This window comes from Oryctolagus cuniculus, chromosome 16 (assembly GCF_051225735.1).
Source record: "Oryctolagus cuniculus isolate XC-2025 breed Fujian yellow rabbit chromosome 16, ASM5122573v1, whole genome shotgun sequence".
In the NCBI taxonomy this organism is placed as follows: domain Eukaryota; kingdom Metazoa; phylum Chordata; class Mammalia; order Lagomorpha; family Leporidae; genus Oryctolagus; species Oryctolagus cuniculus.
In genome coordinates this window covers 49,982,287-50,002,826 of record NC_142882.1, presented here as the reverse complement: position 1 = coordinate 50,002,826, position 20,540 = coordinate 49,982,287, and the positions used below count along the sequence as shown (strand labels likewise).

The 20,540-nt window shown below is 41.9% G+C and overlaps 1 protein-coding gene across 4 annotated transcripts in view; it reads right to left on the bottom strand.

The window, feature by feature from the left end:
• SP4 (Sp4 transcription factor) overlaps nucleotides 1–20,540 on the bottom strand; it is an 88,427-nt gene that overhangs the window by 17,576 nt on the left and 50,311 nt on the right. For 2 of the 4 annotated variants that reach the window (XR_016222505.1, XM_008261509.5), the window contains 2 exons: nucleotides 12,429–12,657; nucleotides 5,979–6,178 (listed from right to left, as the gene is read on the bottom strand). Coding sequence is in view for 2 of the 4 variants with exons in the window: in XM_008261509.5 (XP_008259731.1) it covers nucleotides 5,979–6,178; nucleotides 12,429–12,657 (429 nt within the window). In the remaining 2 variants the exon portion in view is untranslated. Of the gene's footprint in view, nucleotides 1–5,978; nucleotides 6,179–10,750; nucleotides 11,196–12,428; nucleotides 12,658–20,540 lie in introns of those variants that run through there. The other 2 variants (XM_008261511.5, XR_016222506.1) reach the window with 2 other exon arrangements.

Sequence of the window (20,540 nt, the reverse complement as noted above, 5' to 3'; positions counted from 1 at the left end):
AGCCTGGCCAGGAAGAAAGGAAGAAAAACTTGCCTGAGATAGGAAAGTGAGATGGAGAAACAGCTTGGGAAAAGAAATTAACTCGGGCAAAAGGAAGCCACAAGCTAGTGGACAGAGCAGAGGCAGAAAGAGCCCCCCAAGCAGAAATCTCTGAGGCAGCCGCGTCCACCACAGTCCACGGGGAGACCTGTAAGTGCAAATTCACTTAAAAAGCCTGTAAGGGCAGAATCCTTTCAGGAAAGAGCCCCGGGGCACCCTGCTCTCCAGCTCTGAATTTGGGTTTGCTGGGTCCCAGAGCAGCTCCTGCTGGTGGCAGATGGTGGTGGTGTCCCTGGGAGGCTGGTTTTGCAAGCACGCAGAATGCAAGAGTTAGGGGAAGGTGGAAGCTTTCCACTGAGATTCAAAGAAAAGAGTGGGAAGCCAGGCAGAGTTGTGTTACAATGAGCCCCAGCACGGAACAATGCGCAGGGAAACTGAACTACAACAGCAGAGGAGACCCAGTAAAGCAGAGGTACCAGCAATGTGAGACACCTGCTGCGGACGGCTGGAGGTAGTGTGCGAGGCAAGTCCCGTACCTAAGTGTGTAGCCTCAGAGAGCAGTCACACAGCAGAGTCGAACAGAGAGGCCTGGAGACTTCCAACTAGACTGCAAAGGATGTGTCTGATAAATGGGGGGCCAGGACAGAGAGTGGTCACAGGGGCAGAGTCACTGCCAAGCAAAGGACATGGGATTAGAGTTGCCTCAGGAGAGTCCCCACTGCAGCAAAGCCTAGTGGAACCACAGAGACCAGGCTTCAACGTGCGAGAACTGCAGTACGGACTGTGACCAGCAGAACAGGGGCAAGCAGCAAAGCAGAAGGGGTAGGGCCGTGCGAGAGGTCAGGAGCACGGCTCCCAGTGCGGTGTGCCCGGAACGCAGATGTGGAGCTCCAGGGTTTACTGTTCGCCCTGCTGTTTCTGTCTTTGGCACAACAGATTCTTTGTATTTCCGTCTCCCCCTTTTGGAATGGAAATGTAGACACCTGTTCTGCCATTGTATCTTGAAGTATATAACTTATTTTTGACCGCAGAGATGAGACTATGAACTTTGGAACCAATATTGGACTGAGTGAAGATTTGGGGGCATTTGGGAAGGACTGATAATATGATGAAAATGTGATTATATGGTCATGTGATTATCTGCAGCAGGTCATGAGTTTTGGATAGAAAGTTATGATCTGAACAGGATTTAGCTCCCCAAACTTTTGCAAATGTTTAAACCCTAAAGTCTGATGCTAAGGGTTAATGGTTCGTGGATCACGGGTGCAGACCTGGTGTAATGACTGCTTCTAGGAAGTGGGACTGGAGAGAAGTCTTGAGGTCACTGGAGGCCTGCCCTCAGAAGAGGAGTCCCAGGGCAGGTTATAAGCCACGTGTGTCACCTGTCTCTCTGCTCCTGGCTCACCATGTCAGCACCCCTCTGTATCCACAGCTTCCCCAGATGCCTGAACCAATAGGGCCACCTGATCTTGGGCTGTGAACTTCCAAAATGGGAACAAAAACAAACTTTCTTCCTTCCTAAATAGCGCCTCTCAGGTATTTTAATAGTACTTCTCAGGTATTTTAAAGTTAACAACCAGCAGACTAATACAGGAACTTTAACACTGCCCTGATCAATTTATCAAGGTTAACAACAGCAATAACAAGACACGTTCACATTATGTGCTCCCCTCATATGTCATAAAGAGAAAGGCGTCAACACTTGGGACGTTCCTCCCAACAATTCATAACCTCAGTCTCCTCGGGAGAAAACATCACACAATGTTTTGAGTGACACTGTACAAAATAATCTGAGCGCATTGAGGTGAAAAAAAAAAAAACAAACAAACTTAGTCTTGGGAAACACCACAGATCACAGGAGGCCGAAAGGCCATGATAAATAAATGCAAAGTGTTACTGTATACTGAATCCTGACAGAAAAGGTATATGGTGACAAAGTCTGTAGTGTAATTAACAGTAGAACAACGTGAATTTCTCAGCTTTTGTAAGTTATTGTGGTTATGTAAGAATTTAGCACTGAGGGAAGCTTAACGAAGGGTAAATGAGAACTCTGTAACTTCTCCGCAGCTCTTTCACAGTACAAAGTGATATCAAAATAAGAAGTAGTAAATACAGCCATGTGTTGTGACGATGCGGACAAGTTCTGAGAAACGTGTCCGTACAGATCTCATGGCCGTGTGGCCATCAATCACAGGGTGTACTTACACACACTTAGATGGTGTGGGCTCTACTCTCATGGGCCCACTGTCATAGATGCAGCCTAGCATTTACCAAAATAAATAAATAAGTTGTAGGGGAAAAAAAGCAGGTCACCTACAAAAACAAAAACAAAAACAAAAACAAGAAATATTAAAAATGGACTTCTTGGGGCCAGCACCGTGGCACAGCAGCTTAAGTCGCCACCTGCCGTGCCAGCATCCCATATGGGCACTGTTTCATGTCCCAGCTGTTCCACATCTGATCCAGCTCTCTGCTATGGTCTGGAAAAGCAGAAGAAGATGGCCCAAGTCTTGGACCCCTGCATCCACATAGGAGACCCGGAGGAAGCTCCTGGTTCCTAGCTTTCGATCAGCCCAGCTCCAGTAGTTGCAGCCATTTGGGGAGTGAACCAGCAGATGGAGGACCTCTCTCTCTGAACCTCCCTCTCTCTCTTTCTGGAACTCTGCCTTCCAAATAAATGAGTAAGTCTAAAAAAAATAAAATTGACTTCTCATTAGTGAAACAGATGGAGGAGGACCAAAAAGGAAAAAAAGAAAAAAAAATCCTTGCCACTGGTGTTTTCAGAAAATAAAATTTTCAATCTAGCATACTGTATTGGCCAACACATGAAATCAGAAGAAGGAAAAGCAAAATAAGGAACTTTGCAGACAATTTATTTCCTCATCTTTGCTACACGCATTTCACAATGTTTTGTAGCAATTAAGAAAGTAGACTTTAAAAAATAGGAAAAAGAAATCTTGAGAGCCAATGGAAGATCTGAACCAGAGAACAGAGAAGAAAAGTCTTAGATTATTTCTGTGCAGCAACCCTACAGAAGAATCACTTCTTGTTCAATTAGAAAGACAGAAAGTTCTCCCAGAATAAGGAAAAGTATTCTTTAAAATTCGAAATAAGGAGGTGATAAAGTTAGACAAGCAAGAAAAATGCAATTTTAGTTCATTTTCAGAGTCCTTGGAAAAGTTCATGGAAAAAAGGAATTAAAAAGATAATGGTTGGGGCGGGCGCTGTGGCATAGTAGGCTACGACTCTGCCTGCAGAGCCAGCATCCATGTGGGCAGTTTGTGTCCTGGCTGCTCCTCTTCTGATCCAGCTCTCTGCTTGTGGCATGGGGAGGCAGTGGAAGATGGCCCAAGTGCTTGCACCACTGCACCCATGAAGGAGACCTGAGAGAAGCTCCTGGCTTTGGATTGGCTCAGCTCCAGCCGTTTTGGCCATTTGGGGAGTTAGCCAATGGATTGAAGACTTTTCTCTCTATCTCTCCCTTTTTCTCTAACTCTACCTCTCAAATAAGTAAATAAAATCTTTAAAAAAAGTGTCATTTTTCATGAACTTTTGGAAGAGCTCACATGCACAGTCATAATGTAATCATTTACTGATTTTTCAGCTTTAATAACTAAGCTATAAAAAGAGAGCAGAGCTTACAGAAGAGAATGTAAGCATTTATTCACTTACAGCAAGTCAATATACTTCTCCTTATAACAGTGATTAGACACTGAATGAAATATGGCTTTTGCCACGAATGGTGAAAGCTTTCAACTTATCATATTAAATGCTTAATCAATACTTAGTTACTTCAAAAGATACTCTTTTTCACATAGAAGTTACTCAGTTATATCTTTAAAAGTAAACACTCTAAGTATATTGTTGCTACATTTAATATTTTTACTGTTAACATGAATATATATAAATGTATATAAAGCCTTGAACAAATGTTTTCTGAATAGAATGCAGATGTATGATGGAGAACTTTACAAACTCACATTTCTCAGACAAAATGATGCAATCCCAATGTGAGATTCAAGTCAAACAAAGTGGCAATTTGTCTTGCCTTCCCTAACCTTTGCCTAACCTATCCACTGATAATCCAGGGTGGAAATACTGAATCCTCTCTTACAGACAAAAATAGCAGAGTATTTTTCTAAAACAGACATCAGCATTGTTATGGGATTAACTTTAATCACATCACATTTGCCAATGTCAAGAGTGAGGTGCTATTAGAAGTCCCAACACAGTACTACAGAGAAATGTTTTAGAAGTTTTGAAAATTAAATTTCATAGCTCTAGTGTAATGCTAACTCTCGTAGGGCTTCAGACAATATAGTAATACTCATTTGTATTACTAATTTGTGTATGTGTATGTGTGTGTGTGTAAAAAACAGGTATTTTAACATTATTTTAATAGATTTCACATCTATTTTTTTGAGATTATTTTATTTTCTAATCCATCAAATGGAGCTCATTCTAACACACTATTGCTGTAAAAGTCAAATATTTTAAAAATCTCATATATAAGAGATGATCAAAAAATGCTAGTTCTATTTCACCTTTTATCCATGTGCATCTTGGCAGAAGAAAACATCTGTAAAACCTAATTCAATCATTTATTCAATAATTAAATTTTAAGTCCCAAATACATCCCAGGCACATTGTGCACAGAAGAGAGCAGGAAGGAAGGAAGCAATGAATGGAGGCATGAAGGGAGAGAGGAAAGAAAGAAAAGAAGCAGAAAGAAACAAAAGAAAGGAAATTGCCTATAAGATGTCAGTACTTGCTATAAACCTACAGTAATTAAAATGGGTGCAGGGCCGGTGCCATGGCTCACTAGGTTAATCCTCCGCCTGCAGTGCCAGCATCCCATATGGGCTCTGGGTTCTAGTCCTGGTTGCTCCTCTTTCAGTCCAGCTCTCTGCTGTGGCCTGGGAAGGCAGTGGAGGATGGCCCAAATGCTTGGGCCCCTGCACCTGCATGGGAGACCAAGAGGAAGTACCTGGCTCCTGGCTTCAGATTGGCGCAGCACCGGCCGTAACGGCCATTTGGGGAGTGAACCAATGGATAGGAGACCTTTCCCCTCTGTTTCTCTCACTGTCTATAACTCTGTCAAATAAAAAAAATTAAAAAAAAAAAAATGGGTGCAATAATTTCTGAAATCCACGCACACGTTCAAAATGTTCACCAAAAACGCATATTATTAAGAAACTTTGCATGGATTTCAAAAATTTTTGCACCAAAACAAACATCTTTTAATTCCACTTCCCACAAACTTTTTGAAGTACCCTCGTATATATGAACTTGGGCAGAGCTCAAAACATAACTGATGTTATAATCCTCTAACAAATTATGCTTGAAACACACACAAAACAATGTGTATGTGAGTATGTTAGCATTATTAGATTATTATTAGATCTGTGAGTATGTTAGCATTATTAAAAAATGTACCGAAAACGTAAGACACATTAATTCATGGTAGCTGTTTTCTCTGAGAGATGGAAGGGCAAAGATGATGTTGAGTTTAGTTAGAAATGATTTGTTTTATTTAAAAGTAACAGAAAATATAACTTTGAGTGAGGATTGGGGAATTTTTTGGATTTGTTTGAAAAAGAATGAAGGTCACCAATATCATAATTCAACTTTATTTTTACCTACTTAAACATGAAAAATGTGAGTTCATCATGTAACAAATACAAAACTGTAAAAAAAAGGAACAGATCCTAAGTCATGTAAACATGCTAATAAAGCTTACAAAAAATAGAATAAAATGTTTCTCTGAAATAAAGTATAGACTTTTGATCTTAAACACCTTCCGTATAACACTAAAGTGAATTTATTTCTCCTGAATCAGCATATTTCCAATTTGTGAGTGACAGCTGACCTATCATCAAAACTCATCTAAGCACTGAAAAAGTAAGTAAAAGGCACAAGTCCTAAGAAAGCCAACTAACCTGTATGGGTTCTTCTGTGTCTCTGAAGCTCATCACTCCTGGTGAATCTTTTGCCACAAAACATCCAGTTGCAGACAAAAGGTCTTTCTCCAGTATGCCAGCGAAGATGTGCTCGTAGGTGAGATGTTTTGCCATAAACTTTACCACATCCTTCAATATGACAGATGTGTTGTTTCTTTTTTCCTGGTTCGTTACTGCCTCTAATAACAACAACAAAGCCAAATATTAATTACACTTCCTGGCACAGAGCTCACAATACGGAGAAATAAAGGGAATCAGGTTAATTAACTGATGCCTTTCTGAATGGGTTTTTTGATCATGGTGCCACAGCCCAAGTTAAAATCAAAAAATGTTTGATTAAAGAAAAAATAAAGCAGGTCCATGTACCAAACACAGAACGTCTACAAAATTGTGTCACTCTCAGAGAGTTTATGCTCTATTATGGATTCCGTGTTCCTTTCCTGGTAGGTTCCTTCTTGGGGAAGAAATAATCTCTTTCAGCTTTTCAAGACATTTGAAGACTTTCCTCTGAAAGACCAAAGGATGGCTAACTCCAGTGAACAGTGTAGGTGTGGGCTTCAATCTCAACAGGTCAGCGAGAGGAGTGCCAGGGCCCTGCTTTCCAGTGAAACTGCTAACAATGACAGAAACAAAAATCACCACTTAGAGTCTCTAGAAATGGTCCTAAGAGCAAACAGTAGCAAATTAAAAAAAAAAAAAAAAAATTGTTCAAGAAAACGTAACAGAGCATGCAAGCAATGTGAGAGTCTGATATTTGAACCGAAACTCATTCTTTCCCTTCCCATCTCCATGACACAGGTATACTATAGACTGCTACAGCCAAGAAAAGGTATCCTATCTTCTTCCTACAGTCAAAGGACAATTTTCCAGAAGGGGCAGGAAGCCAGCATTTCTCATGCTACCCAGCTACCCGCTGCTGAGATGATGTTCTAGGTGAGTCCTCTTGAATGGTACCTTTCCTTCTTTCACCTAGCCCCCACCCCAGGACATCAGGTTGTACCTTGGATATAACGTGATGAAAATGCTGTGGTCCACATGACCTCTGACCTGGCTCATCCACAGTTCATAAACTGGAATTTCTATGCCAGGAGCGACAAGCCAAGAAAATCTGGTGCTGCCCCCAACACCAAGCACTCAGCTTCCAAAGCAGAGAGAAAGGTATCATTGTCTCAACACCACACTTGACCCAAGACTCAGAATCCTGGCCAGAGAAAGAAGTGCACCGTAAAACAGGGTTCTAAGTCTCTTCCCAAAGAACAGACTTAATTTGCAACAAAGTATAGAGAAGTTCAAGCCTAAAGGTGCTCTCAAAAAAAGGGGGAAATTGCTATAATTTCCACTAGGAGGAGATAATGGATCCACTGGAGACAGAGGCTAAACTGGAGGCCAGCTGCTTTGCCCATGTGAGAAAAGAGGAGTCCTGCTATGGTCAGGATAAGTCCCAAACACAATGATTCTTAGAAAATGCCAGTGGGAAGAACAAACCTTTAGCTAGAGAGACTGGGGGAGGGGGGCACTCAAATTAATAGAATCTGAAATGGAAAAGGGAATATAAAAAAAACAGAAAAGTTTTAAAGGAACACTATGAATAATTCTATGATAATCACTTAGGTAACATCTAGATGAAATGGACAAATTTCTAGAAAGACACAAAATATCAAAATGGACTCAAAAACAGTCAAGCATAATAAATAACAGACTGAATTAATAATCAAAACTGCTCACAGGAAAAGCCCAGAACCAGATGGCTTCACTGAAACATTTAATAACATGAAACATCTTAATAACACCAGTTCTTCACAAATTCCAACTGAAGGGAATACTTCCCAATTACTCTGTGGAGCCAGTATAACTGTTACCAAAACCAGATAAAGACAAGCAAAACTACAAGAAAAGCAAACTAAAGACCAGTGTCTTTTGTGAGTATGGATGTAAAAATCCTCAACAAAATACTAGTAAACTAAACCTAGCAACACATACAAAAAAATTATAGAGGTACTTCAAGAACTGTGCGGAAAAACAGAATCAAAACATAAGTCTATTTTGTTGAAGAAGAATTCTGAAATCCATGCATAGCTTTTCTATGAACATTTTCCAAAAACTTTTTGGAGGCCCCTTATATATCATAACCAAGTTGGCTTTATGCCAGGAACACATAAGTGCTTTAATATCTGATAATCAATTAATGTAGCAAACTATACTAGCAGAACAAAAAGCAAAAACCTGCATTGTGGTGCAGTGAATAAAGCATCCACCTCCAATGCTGGTATCTCACATGGGCACCAGTTCGTGTCCCAGCTGATCCACTTCTGATCCAGCTCCTTGCAAACAGCCAGAGAAAAGTCGCAGAAGTTGGCCCAAGTGTTTGGGCCCCTACCACCCACATGGGAGACCCGCATGAGACTCCTGGCTCCTGGCTTTGGCCTGATCCAGTGCTGGCCGTTGTGGCCATCTGGAGAATCAACCTGTGGATGATCACTGCCTATTTCTCCTTCTCTCTTTGTAACGCTTGCAAAATGAATAAATAAATAAATAAATATTAACAAAAAAGGCCATGAAATCATCACAACAAATGCAGAAAAGCACGAGAGAACCCAATATCGTTTTATGATAAAAGTGTTCAACAATATAAGAATAGAAGGGTGCTTTCTGAAATTAAGGGCCCCAGAACTAACATTACCCTTAAAACACCAGATGCTTTCCCCCCAAAATTAGAATAAGGATGTGTACTTCTGACACTTCTACTCAATGTTGTTCTAGAGAGAGTAATTAAGCAAGAAAAACAGACTTACTCCAGAATGGAAAGAAATAAAACTATTCATAGATGCCATGATCTTACAAAACATACAGTACATAAAATCAACATATAAAAATCAACATATTTCTATAAACTTAATATGAACAACCATGTTCCATTTACAGAAGCATCAAAGAACAGAGGGATAAATTTAAGAAGGACAGTATCTTACATTCTGAAAATTATAAGACACTGATGAACAAAATAAATAAATTTGAGAAGATCTAAATAAACAGAATCAAAACTTAATATTCTTAAGTATGTAACACTCTGCATACTAATCCTACAGATTAAATGTAGTTTCTATCAGAGTCCCATCTGACTTCTTATAGGAACTGATGATCTGATTACAAAATTCACATGGAAATGTAGCCAAAACAATTTTTGACAAATAACAAGTTCTGCTTTTGAAAATTATTACAAAGGCAAATTAAGTAATCAAGACAGTGTGGTACTCAAATACAGGTAGATGGAACAAGACTGAGAGTTCAGAAATAAACCCATGTGTCATGGTTAACTATTTTTTACAAAGATGCCAAGACCATTTAATGGGGAGAAGGACAGTCTTTTCAACAAACGGTGTTGGACAGACCCTTACCTCACACCATATGCTATGGTTTGGATGTTGTTTGTGTCCCAAAGGTTCATGTGCTGAAAGCTTGGTCCCCAGCATGGCGATGTTGAGAGTGTTGGAACCTTTAAGAGGTGGAGCCTAGTGCGAGTTAATCAGGTCACTGGCACTGTCCTCAGAAGGGATTAATGTTGGTTTTGTAGAGTGAGTTAATTCTTGCAAGAGTGGGTTATTATAAAGCAAGGTCTCCCCATGCACTTGGCTGTTCAGAGGCAGGCCAGACAGAACAAGCCAGTCTTGGACTCTGAGCCTCCAAAACGAGGAACTAAATAACCTCTCTTCTATAAAATTACCCAGCTTCAGGTACTTTGTTATAGCACCAGAAAATGAACTCATACAATATAAACAAAAATTAATCCCAAATTGATGAAAGATCTAAATATAAGAACAAAAACTACAAAACTCTCAAAAGAAAACTAGGAATCTTCATGATCTGAGTTTTGGCAGTGGATTCTTAGATATGACACCAAAAGCAGTAGCAAGCAAAGGGGAAAAAATTAGAAAAAACAGGACTTCAATAAATTCAAAAGACACTATCAAAACAGTATATAAACACAACCCACCCAATGGGAGACAATATTTGTTAAATCATGTATCTAACTAAGGGACTTATATCTAGAATATATAAAGTACTATTACAATTCAGTAATAAAAAGACAAACAATACAACTAAACATGGACACAGGATCTAAATAGATATTTCTCCAAAGATGCAAAAATGGCCAACAAGCATGTGAAAATATGTTTACCACCAATAAGCATCAGGAAAATGCAAATCAAAACCACATGCAGATACCAGTTTAGACCTATTGTGACAGCTATAATGAAAAACAGATAATGGCAAGTGTTGGCAACAATATGGAGAAACTGGAACCCTCATATACGCTCGTAGGAATGTAACATGGTGTGACCAATTGGGAAAACAGTCTGGCAGCTCCTTAAATGGTTAAACATTGAGTTACCATAAGATTCAGAGATTCTGTTCCTAGGTATACACCCAAGAGAAATGAAAATGTGTGTCTACATAGACACTTCTAGACACATTTATAGCAGTAACACTCATAATCGCCAATGGGTGGAAATAATGTAAAAGCTCATCAGATGATGGGAAACACAAAGTACCATGTGTCCATGCAGGGGCATACTTCTCACCCAAAAAAAGGAATGAAGTAATGACCATGCTATCATGTGGGTGATCCTCAAATATATTATGCTAAATGAAAGAAACCAGTCACAAAAGACCGCGTATGATACAGTTCCATTTATAGGAAATGTGCAGAATAAATACCTGAAAGCTGAAATTAATTTAGTGGTGGCTGAAGACTGGGAGAGGTAGCGAGTTGACAGTTAAAGAATACATGGTTTCTTTTGAGGATGATATAATTGACAGTGGTGGCAGCTACATAACCCGGTGAATGTATACATTTTAAAAACAACTGAATTGTAAACTGTAAATGGGTAAATAGTATGTTGAGTTTTTTTTAAATAAATGTTTCTTTTTTGGATATTTGTGGAATGAGTGAGTAAGCTGACAAATGAGAGACTCCTATCTACTGTTCATGCCTCCCATGCCCACAACAGACTCTGGCTGGACCAGGAGCTGAGAACTCAATGCAGATCTATTGCTGGGGTGGCAGAGACCCAAGTACTTGAGGCATCATTGTAGTCCCACAAGACCAGCAGGAGTCAGAAGCTGTGGTCAGGGGTCTGGTGATGTGGTGCAGGATGTCAGTTCGAGTCCAGGATGTTCCACTTCTGATCCAGCTCCCTGTGAAAGAGCCAGGGGAAGCAACAGATGGCCCAAGTATTTGTGCCCCTGCCTCCCATGCGGGAGACCAGGATGAAGTTCCTGGCTCTGGTCTGGCCCAACCCCAGCTATTGTGGCCATCTGAGCAGTGAATCAGTTGATGGAAGGTCTTTCTCTCTGTCTCTCCCTCCCTCTCTGTATCTCTGCCTCTCAAATAAATAAATAAATCTTAAAAACAACAACAACTGTAGTCAGGAGTGAAATCAGGTATTGAATACAGGTACTCTAATAAGGGGTTGCAGGCACCCTCACCAGCATGTTAATTGTTAGGCCACATGCCCGCCTCTGATGTGTGAATTTTTTATCAATGAAAGTGTTTTGGATTGGGGCTGGAACTGTGGTGCAACGGATAAAGCCACTGCCTGCAGTGCTGGCATCCCGTATGGGTGCTGGTTCAGGTCCCAGCTGCTCCACTTCCAATCCAGCTCTCTGCTATGGCCTGGGAAAGCAGTACAAGATGGCCCAAGTCTTTGGGCCCCTGCACCTGTGTGGGAGACTCGGAAGAAGCTCCTGGCTCCTGGCTTCGGATCAGCACAGCTCTGGCCGTTGTGGCCAACTGGGTGTGAACCAGTGGATGGAAGACCTCTCTGCCTTCCCTTCTGTGTAACTCTGATTTTCATAAATAAGTCTTTTTTTTTTTTTTTTTTTTTTTTGACAGGCAGACTTAGACAGTGAGAGAGAGAGAGACAGAGAGAAAGGTCTTCCTTTTTCCATTGGTTCACCCCCCAAATGGCCACCATGGCCGATGCGCTGCAGCTGGTGCGCTGTGCCAATCCGAAGGCAGGAGCCAGGTGCTACCTCCTGGTCTCTCATGCGGGTGCAGGGCCCAAGCACTTGGGCCATCCTCCACCGCCCTCCCGGACCACAGCAGAGAGCAACCAGTGACTAGAAACCGGGGTGCCGGTGCCGCACGTGGAGGATTAGCCAAGTGAGCCCCGGCACCGGCCCATAAATAAGTCTTCTTAAAAAAGTGTTTTGGAAATTTATATAATAAATGAAAAAACCCCATTTTAAAAAACAGCATAAGGTACAAAGTAGAGGACCATTCCAATGCCATTCCTGGAAGAGCTCAAGTTAATTCCCTCATAACAGCACATCTCAATTTCCAGGCTACAAAGGCAGTGAGTGAGGTTCCAGTGATCTAAGTACCCAGTATGCCTCCCAGAGACAGAGAGTTGAAAACAGAGCATTTACCTGCCTTCTCCTTCCCTGCAGTTAGGACAGGAACATGCAACTCTTCGAAGCCTCTTGCCAGGTTGCACCTCCTGGTCGGAAGTTTGCTGGCCTTGCTGCAAATGCACTTGTGTGAGTTGGTCAGGACTAACAGCACCTATCGTTGCATTAGCAATTCCTCCAACGGCTACAGTTACAGGAGCTATAGTAGCCTGCTGGACTTTTACTCCATCTTGTCCTTGCTGCTGACCTGAAAGGGAAAAAAACAGAAGAGAGTACTCTCATATTTTCTATTCCTAAAGAAATGATATATAAGAAGCATTCCCTGTGGACACTGTAAAGCTAGCATATTGTTTTCTAATAACTTGTATAAAGTACAAAAGCAAAGGGGTTAAGGACTTACACTATGCCAATCCTCCTAAATAACATTCTTAATCAGTGGCTCAGATCCCCTCCTTCTGCAGTTGAGATTACACATCAATCATTTAACTTTCTTTGTGGCTTAATTTCTCTCTCTGTAAAATGCCACCCACCCACCTTCCTGAAATACTGTGAGCGTTAACTACATGTCTGAAAAGGCAGTTTGAGATCTTCAGGTTAAGATGCTATATAAACACAAAGCATTATTACCATTTCCACAGGAAGTAAATGTCTCACACCAAGAAAACACAGGAATGAAAACTAACTGAACAAAGTATTAAGTTTTATAGACAATTCTCATTTCTAAGTAGTTTAAGCAAACACTTCTGCTGATCAGTCATTTTTTTCAGTATACACAGACTTAAGTGATCTTCCATATGTCAAACACAATTATGGCTTATTCTCAATATACTAACAAGACATTATTATATAACTTATTTAGGACATTTATATATAATAATATATAATATAAAGGATATTATTCCTTTATCCACTCAGGTTATATGCTTAGATTTCATCTCTACTTATGAAAAATTTGGCTTCTTTAATTATGGATAAATAAAATTAATCACACATATTATGACCAAAAAAGTCTATTTGTACAGTTTAATTTCATCCTGATTTACAGCTGAGTACACTTTATAATTTACCCTTTCTTCTTCTTAAAAATTTTTTTTTATTAAAGTTGTATTTGAAAGGCAGAACATCAAAGAGAGAAAGAGAGAGAGAGGGAGAGAGAGAGAGAGAGAATATCTTCCATCCGCCAGTTTACTCCTCAAATGACTACAACAGCCAGGTTTGTGCCAGGCCAAAGCCAGGAGCCAGGAGCTTCATCTGAGTCTCCCACATAAGTGGTAGGGGCCCAAGTACTGGGACCATCTTCTGCTGCTTTCCCAGGTGCATTAGCAGGGAGCTGGATCAGAAGCAGAACAGCTTGGACTTGAACTGGCACTCTGATAAGGGATGCTGGTGTTGCAAGGGCAGCTTCACAGATGGAGCCACAATTGTGGCCTCCCACCCTTTCTTTCACACAGTTCTCCAGTCTACCCACTAGGTGTGTGGGTAGTATGTGAATGAACTGAAAAGAAAGCACCAATCTTTGAAGGTATGCTTCTACCTCAGAGACTGATGTAAGGATTCAATAAGTCAATTCTCACAAATCCCTTTTCACAGAACCGGACCCAGAGTTGGTTAACGCATGTTAACGACTTTTAGTCTCTAATGAATTGAGTGGCAATATAAGATTAAAATACGCTAGCAGAGACAAACTTGTAGGTTCTGGGTGCAAACTGTAAATGGGTTTACTTGAAAGCTGTACTAGTTAGTACTTAAAATGCATGGTACAACCTAGAGAAGAAGGTCAAAATTATCAACTGCAGGAAAAAAGCACACATTTTCTAAACAATGAGCCCATACTTTTCAACCTCTGACCTACCCAAAGCCAAACTCACTTTCCTCTGTGTATCCACAGTGCTCTGAACCCTTTGGTAGTAGCCACAACTAGAACACATTGGGGCTGTCCCTTGGCATCTGTGGGAGACTGGTTCTAGAATGCCCACAGACACCAAAATCCTTTCCACAGAGTGGTATAGTATATGCATGTAACCTATACACACCATTTCACATTCTTCCAAATGCTATGGAAGCACCTGTTATAAGGTATTGCTTAAGGAGGAATGACACGGGGGGAAAGTCTGCACATGCTCAGTACAGACATCACTTTTTTCCCCAAATAATTTCAATCTGTGGCTGTTTGAATCCTTGGATGTGCAGCCTGCAGATACAAAGGGCCAATTGTAAAAATATTTTGTCACTGTTTCAGTCTAGAGTGTGTCTCACTTCCTCTGCTGAAGTTTACATTTTTATTCACCTATAGGAACATGGTGTAATAAGTAAATCAGAGCCAGTGAAGCCAGAAGTTGTGACCTCTACATACTGACTGCCCTCAAGTTCTTGTCCCCTGTCTGCTTTAAAGAGTTGTTTATGAAGATCCAGTTGACTTTCCCTGGGTGAAGGCTTTATAAATTGTGAAGCAGTATATAAATGTAAAATATAATTATGCCACAGTGTATCAAGTGAGTACACACAAGTTTAGCATAAGCTGTAAAACCAGATCCTGTAAGCTTGACTTAGCTGAGGCAAACCATTCCAACTACCATGTCTCTGAAAGTACTGTGATAAACATATTCCCAGTGTACTGAAAAAATAAATTAACAGCAACAACAAAAAAGCATTCCTGGAAAGGGGAGTCTGTCTGAAGAACCCTACACAAAATCTCTACAGCATGGTCCGATGGAGGTGCAGGTATGCCAAGTTGGTATTTTTCCATCCCCTAATGCCATGAGCTATTTCTGGCCACAGTTTTTCCAGCTATTGTTCATGTAACAGTCTGTCATTCCTCTCAGGCTGTAATCATATTTAAGATGACCTTCCTTATGCTAATGAACTGGAGATCTCTGATGCCCCAAATCCCTTGACCATTTCCTTGAAAGGGTCCTCAAGCCCCCAATAATGAGCATTTATTTATCCAATGCCTAAACAACCTAGCAAGTAATTTCAGTGAATACTAGGCAAATCATATTTGAATTAATATATTTAAGCCTGGGACTGGCATTGTGGCACAGCGGGTTAAGCCACTGCCTGCAACACCAGCATTCCACAGGAGCGCCTATTCGCATCCTGACTGCTCTACTTCCCATCCAGCTCCCTGCTAATGTGTCTGGGAAAGCAGTGGAGGATGGTCCAAGTGCTGCCACCCATGTGGGAGATCCAGATAAAGTTCCTGACTTGGGCCTGGTCAAGCCCTGGCTGTTGCGGCCATTTGGGGAATGAACCAGAGGATAAAAGATTTCTGTGTGTGAGTGTGTTTGTCTTTCAAATAAATAAATCTTTATATATATACACAATATACACACAGACACATATGTATAAATATAAGTATATATTTAAGCCTGGTAACGCTGACTTCTTCACCAAGATGTCTCACAGACAGTTCAAGTTCAACATACTGCTAGTTCTCTTTCATTTCCACTACTACCAGTAAGTCACCAAACTTTGTACCAAAACCTCCAAGGCCCTGTTATGTTTAATTCCATCAACTTCTCACACCTCATCTTCTCTTACTCTCTCCTTTGCACACTCGGCTCCTGATACACTGGCCTTTCCTCTGGTCCTCCAAGTTCATTTCCTCCTTTGGGAGCTTTCATGTGCTGTCAAGGCCCAGATCTTTGCACAGCTGACTCCTTAGCAGTATTCTGGTCTCAGTTCCAATCTTTCCTCTTTAGAAATGCCATTCTTGACCACACCATCCAGAAGTGGCTCCTCTTACACCACCTCTGTATCACCACCTAGGGTCATATTACTTGTCTCAAATTACCTGGTTCTTTATCTACTTATTCTGTCTTTACCTCATTTCTTAATGTTAAATGTTATGAAAGCTGGGATGTTTGCTATGTTCATTGCTGTCTCTCTAGTGTTTGGAACAATACCCAACACACAGTAGCCACTCAATTATACTGTGTTAATAAAGGAAGTTTAAAAATATAAAATTAATCCACCCTTCAATCTTACTTCTACTAATGTTCCTGCTTTGACAAATACTATTCCTACTCCCTTATTACCCACACTCAAAATCTTAAAATGTCATCTCTTAGGCTACTCTGTGCCCATTACATCCCACAGATGTCAAGTTATAAAGGGGCATGTATGTACTAGCTCTTGCATTTATCTTTTCTGTTGCCAACACCACCACCCTGACCCAGGCTCCTACTACACACCTCGACCAGCCTAAATTGACCCTTCTTCCCATCTTCAATCTGTGGCCAGAAACACAAGAAAGCAGTGTTATGACCATACCACTTCCACACTCAGTAACTCTCAACCATTCCCTAGTGACCAAGAGTCTAGTATTCAGAAACTCTACCACAAGAACGTAGCTCCTGGTTCACAGACTTCCTGTTTTTAAATAATCTATGTATTTGGTTGAAAGGAAGAGAAACGCAGAGGGAGAGACAAACAGACACACTTTGACCTAGCTCCTATCCACTGGTTCACTTCCTAAATTCCCTCAGTGGCTAGAACTAGGCTAGGCTGAAGCCACAGGCAGGGAATTCAATCCAGGTCTCCATGCGCATGTCAGGAACCCAAGCACTTGAACACTCCCTGCTGCCTCCCAGGGTATGTGTTCGAAGGAAGCTGGAATTAGGAACAGAGCCAGCACTCAAACCCCGTCACTCTGCCAGGATCTGGGCATCTCATCCGCCAGGCCAAACATCTGCCCCCACTGACCTCCTCTTAACAGCCAAACCCAACGTGTATTTTCTCCATGAATGTTGTAAGACTGTTCTGCTGCACTAGACACCACTGATCACTCCCTCCTCCTCAAAACGACTCTCATTTCCTACATTCTGTGAAACCCCTTCACTAGGAAAACTCATCCACGCTGTTTTCCTTTACTCTCATGCCCTTCCTCGCCTCAAACTATTGCAATTAGGCAGCCATCCTATCGTGCTGCTAGATGTCATGACAGAAGGTAAACAATGACTCTTGGCTGATAAACACAGATACCTTCCTCGATCTTACTCCAACTCCGGAGCCCCTGAGCTGCCACGCCCACTCTCTTCTGGAAATGGGCTCCTCTTGTGCTCCACTGACAATGCTCTTCATGCTGCCCCTGCTTCTCAGGCCCTTCCACTTCCTAAAACTCTTGCCACTCTTCTCTCCCTCTCCCCTCACACCTCCCACATGTGTACCTCCTGCTCACCTCCCAGGAAAGATTTTCATCCAGATTTCACATATGCAATCTAAGAATCAGCAGGTTGATGACCTTTCTTAACCTGATTTTCCCTCACTGTCCAAATGGGAGACTTGGAAGTCATTCACCTCCACCTCCTTCATCTGCCAGCACAGTAGCTACCATCTTATACCTACTACACACTCCAGCACTTTACTGGAATTTTTAAATATATTGTTTCATTTACTTTCCACATTCCTATGGGATGAATACCACTGTCCCAATTTCAAGAAGGGGAAACTGAGATCCATGGGGTATATCAAACACCCAAGGCCATAAAAAAAGACAAGTGACAGAGCTGGAGCTGAGATTTGAATGCCAATGTATTTAATTCCAATGGCTATTCTCTTCCCACTATGCTTAAGTTAATTAGCGGTTCCCAGTGAATCTAACTCTTACAAATATCTCAGGACTGTCCGTTTTCATCATCCCTACTGCTTGTACGTTACATCAGCTTTTCCCCTTCTGATATCCACACTGCAGACTCAGTTCCCCAAGGAAGTCAATGGGGACTCTGTATGTGCATAATGAGGTCAACATTCCTGAGCACTCGATAGGAAGCTCCCTGAGATCTACCTCCACAGCTCCGTGTGGCACTTCTGTCCTCCTGCTGCCACCACCTACAATGCAATCCCATTCCCTCGAAGGTACTATGCTTGTCTCTGGGCCTTTGAATAACACAGCGGAAATCCAACACATCCTCTTACTCTAAATCTCCATCCTGCTTAGTCTGGCAAGAGCCCATAGTTCACGTGCCTGTCCTTTGTGATGTCTTTCTAGTAAGTTCCTCTGTGAGTCTGGGTTGTATAGTTGTTTCCAATGTCCCCATAGTAGCATGTGCATAATTTTACTGTAACAATGAACAAGCCATATGGTAAATATATATTACCTAAATATCATCAGCTTACTTTGTCTTTCCAACTAGACTGTGCATTTTTCCGTCTTAATGAGTTAAGTGTGCTTTCCTGAATTTTCTGTTCCTGAAAATGTACTATCTGGGAATGTTAGACTTCTGAACCAATGACTAGCCCAGGTGCTAGTGAATGCTATCACTGTGTTGAATTAATATTGCATTAACTAGAGAATAAAATTCGCATTGATAATACTGTCGCTCCCCGTCTTCATGGGGGAACGACACTAAACCCTGCCCAGGCTTCATATCCGAGTCACGGCACCATTATGTCGCTCCCCCTCTTCGTGGAGGAACGACACAGGACCCTGCGCTGTTCTTTCGTCTGCTCGGCCCTCCCCGGGTTTGCTGCTGGTTCTTCCCGGGTTGGCTACTATCCCTTCCACCTCCGTGGAAGGGCAGTTCCCCCTGGCCACATTCCCCACTTCCGCAGGGGAGCGGCACACCGCCGGCCGGTTCTCTCGGGGGCTGCACGGGTTCCCTTAGATGTTCCCCATAGATGTTCCTGGTGAATGCCGTCTCTCTCCTCCTTTATAGTCCTCCTCCGCCAATCCCAACTCGGCTGCCCACACGCCGAGTACGCTGCTCTCCAATCAGGAGCAAGTCCTACAGTTAATTGGTTGAACTGGAGGCAGCTGCGCGGAAGCTGTTTACTTCTCTCCCAGCGCCATATTGTGGGAGAGCAGATGCATAGAATAAGTCTTAATTCCAGTAACTCAGTCCAGTCCGGATTGCTCCCCACAAATACCACTACCAGTCACAAGTGAATCAGAAAAATCAGGAGTGTAATAAAAAAAAAAACAAGCATGGGAAAAGACATTATATAGGAAAAATAGCTGGTTTGCTGGCTTGGCTGTGTATTCAAGTTGTCCAGTCAAAAATGGCAATAAAGATGTCCAAATAAGGCTGGCGCGGCGGCTCAACAGGCTAATCCTCCATCTGCGGCACCGGCACACTGGGTTCTACTCCCGGTCGGGGCGCCGGATGCTGTCCCGGTCGCTCCTCTTCCAGGCAAGCTCTCTGCTGTGGCCTGGGAGTACAGTGGAGGATGGCCCAAGTGCTTAGGCCCTGCACCCGCATGGGAGACAAGGAGAAGCACCTGGCTCCTGGCTTCGGATCAGCGTGGTGAGCCAGCAGCAGCATGCCAGCTGTGGCAGCCATTGGGGGGTGAACCAATGGAAAGGGAGGACCTTTCTCTCTGTCTCTCTCACTGTCCACTCTGCCCGTCAAAAAAAAGAAAAGAAAAGAAAAGAAAAGTGCCCCAAATATACAAGTGTGAGAAACTGTGCCGATGATAGAGCTGGCAGTGATGTGAAAGGATAAGTCATTACAGAAACAAACTACGTATTCACAGATATAAAACATTGTCATCACTGGAATGTGTGAAAACAAAGGGATTTATTTTCTCTTTGATGATACTGGTTTCTAGCCCCTCTCCTGTTACTGAAATTGTTTTTTAAAATAATTTCTATATAACCCAAAGTTGCTTGGCATTATTACCAAGCTCTGGTAATGAGGATGGCCCTTCTCTGCTTGGAGCATTCTAAGGCTGCCTGGAGCAGCCATGTCACCTTTCTTAGTCCTCATTTGTTTCTGGTTCTGCCCCACTTTGTTTGACTACAGAAACTGAGCCCAGGGTAATGGGGCAGGTGCTTGGTTAAGTGGTAAGGTATCAGACTGCTAGACATTCAACATTAGAATGGGTACTTGTGGGGAAATTCCTTGTGTCTCACAAACTTTCCACTAGCATCAGTTGAGTGGTCTTTTGTCCTAGTATAGTGAGAGCTGAGGCATTTTTTAAGCTTAGAGGAAGAAGGAAAAGTAAGTTTATTTAGAAAGGAAAATAGCGTATTCCATAGATGAGTCTAGTGGATTCTGAGAGAAGGGGCACATGGCTAAGTCAACAAAGCACGACTACAACTTGAATTTTAGAGTACTTAACTCCATGTAAGATCTCAAGGACTGGTGAAGTCAGACTTCAAATATTCCTGTTTTCACTGAACAGATACCA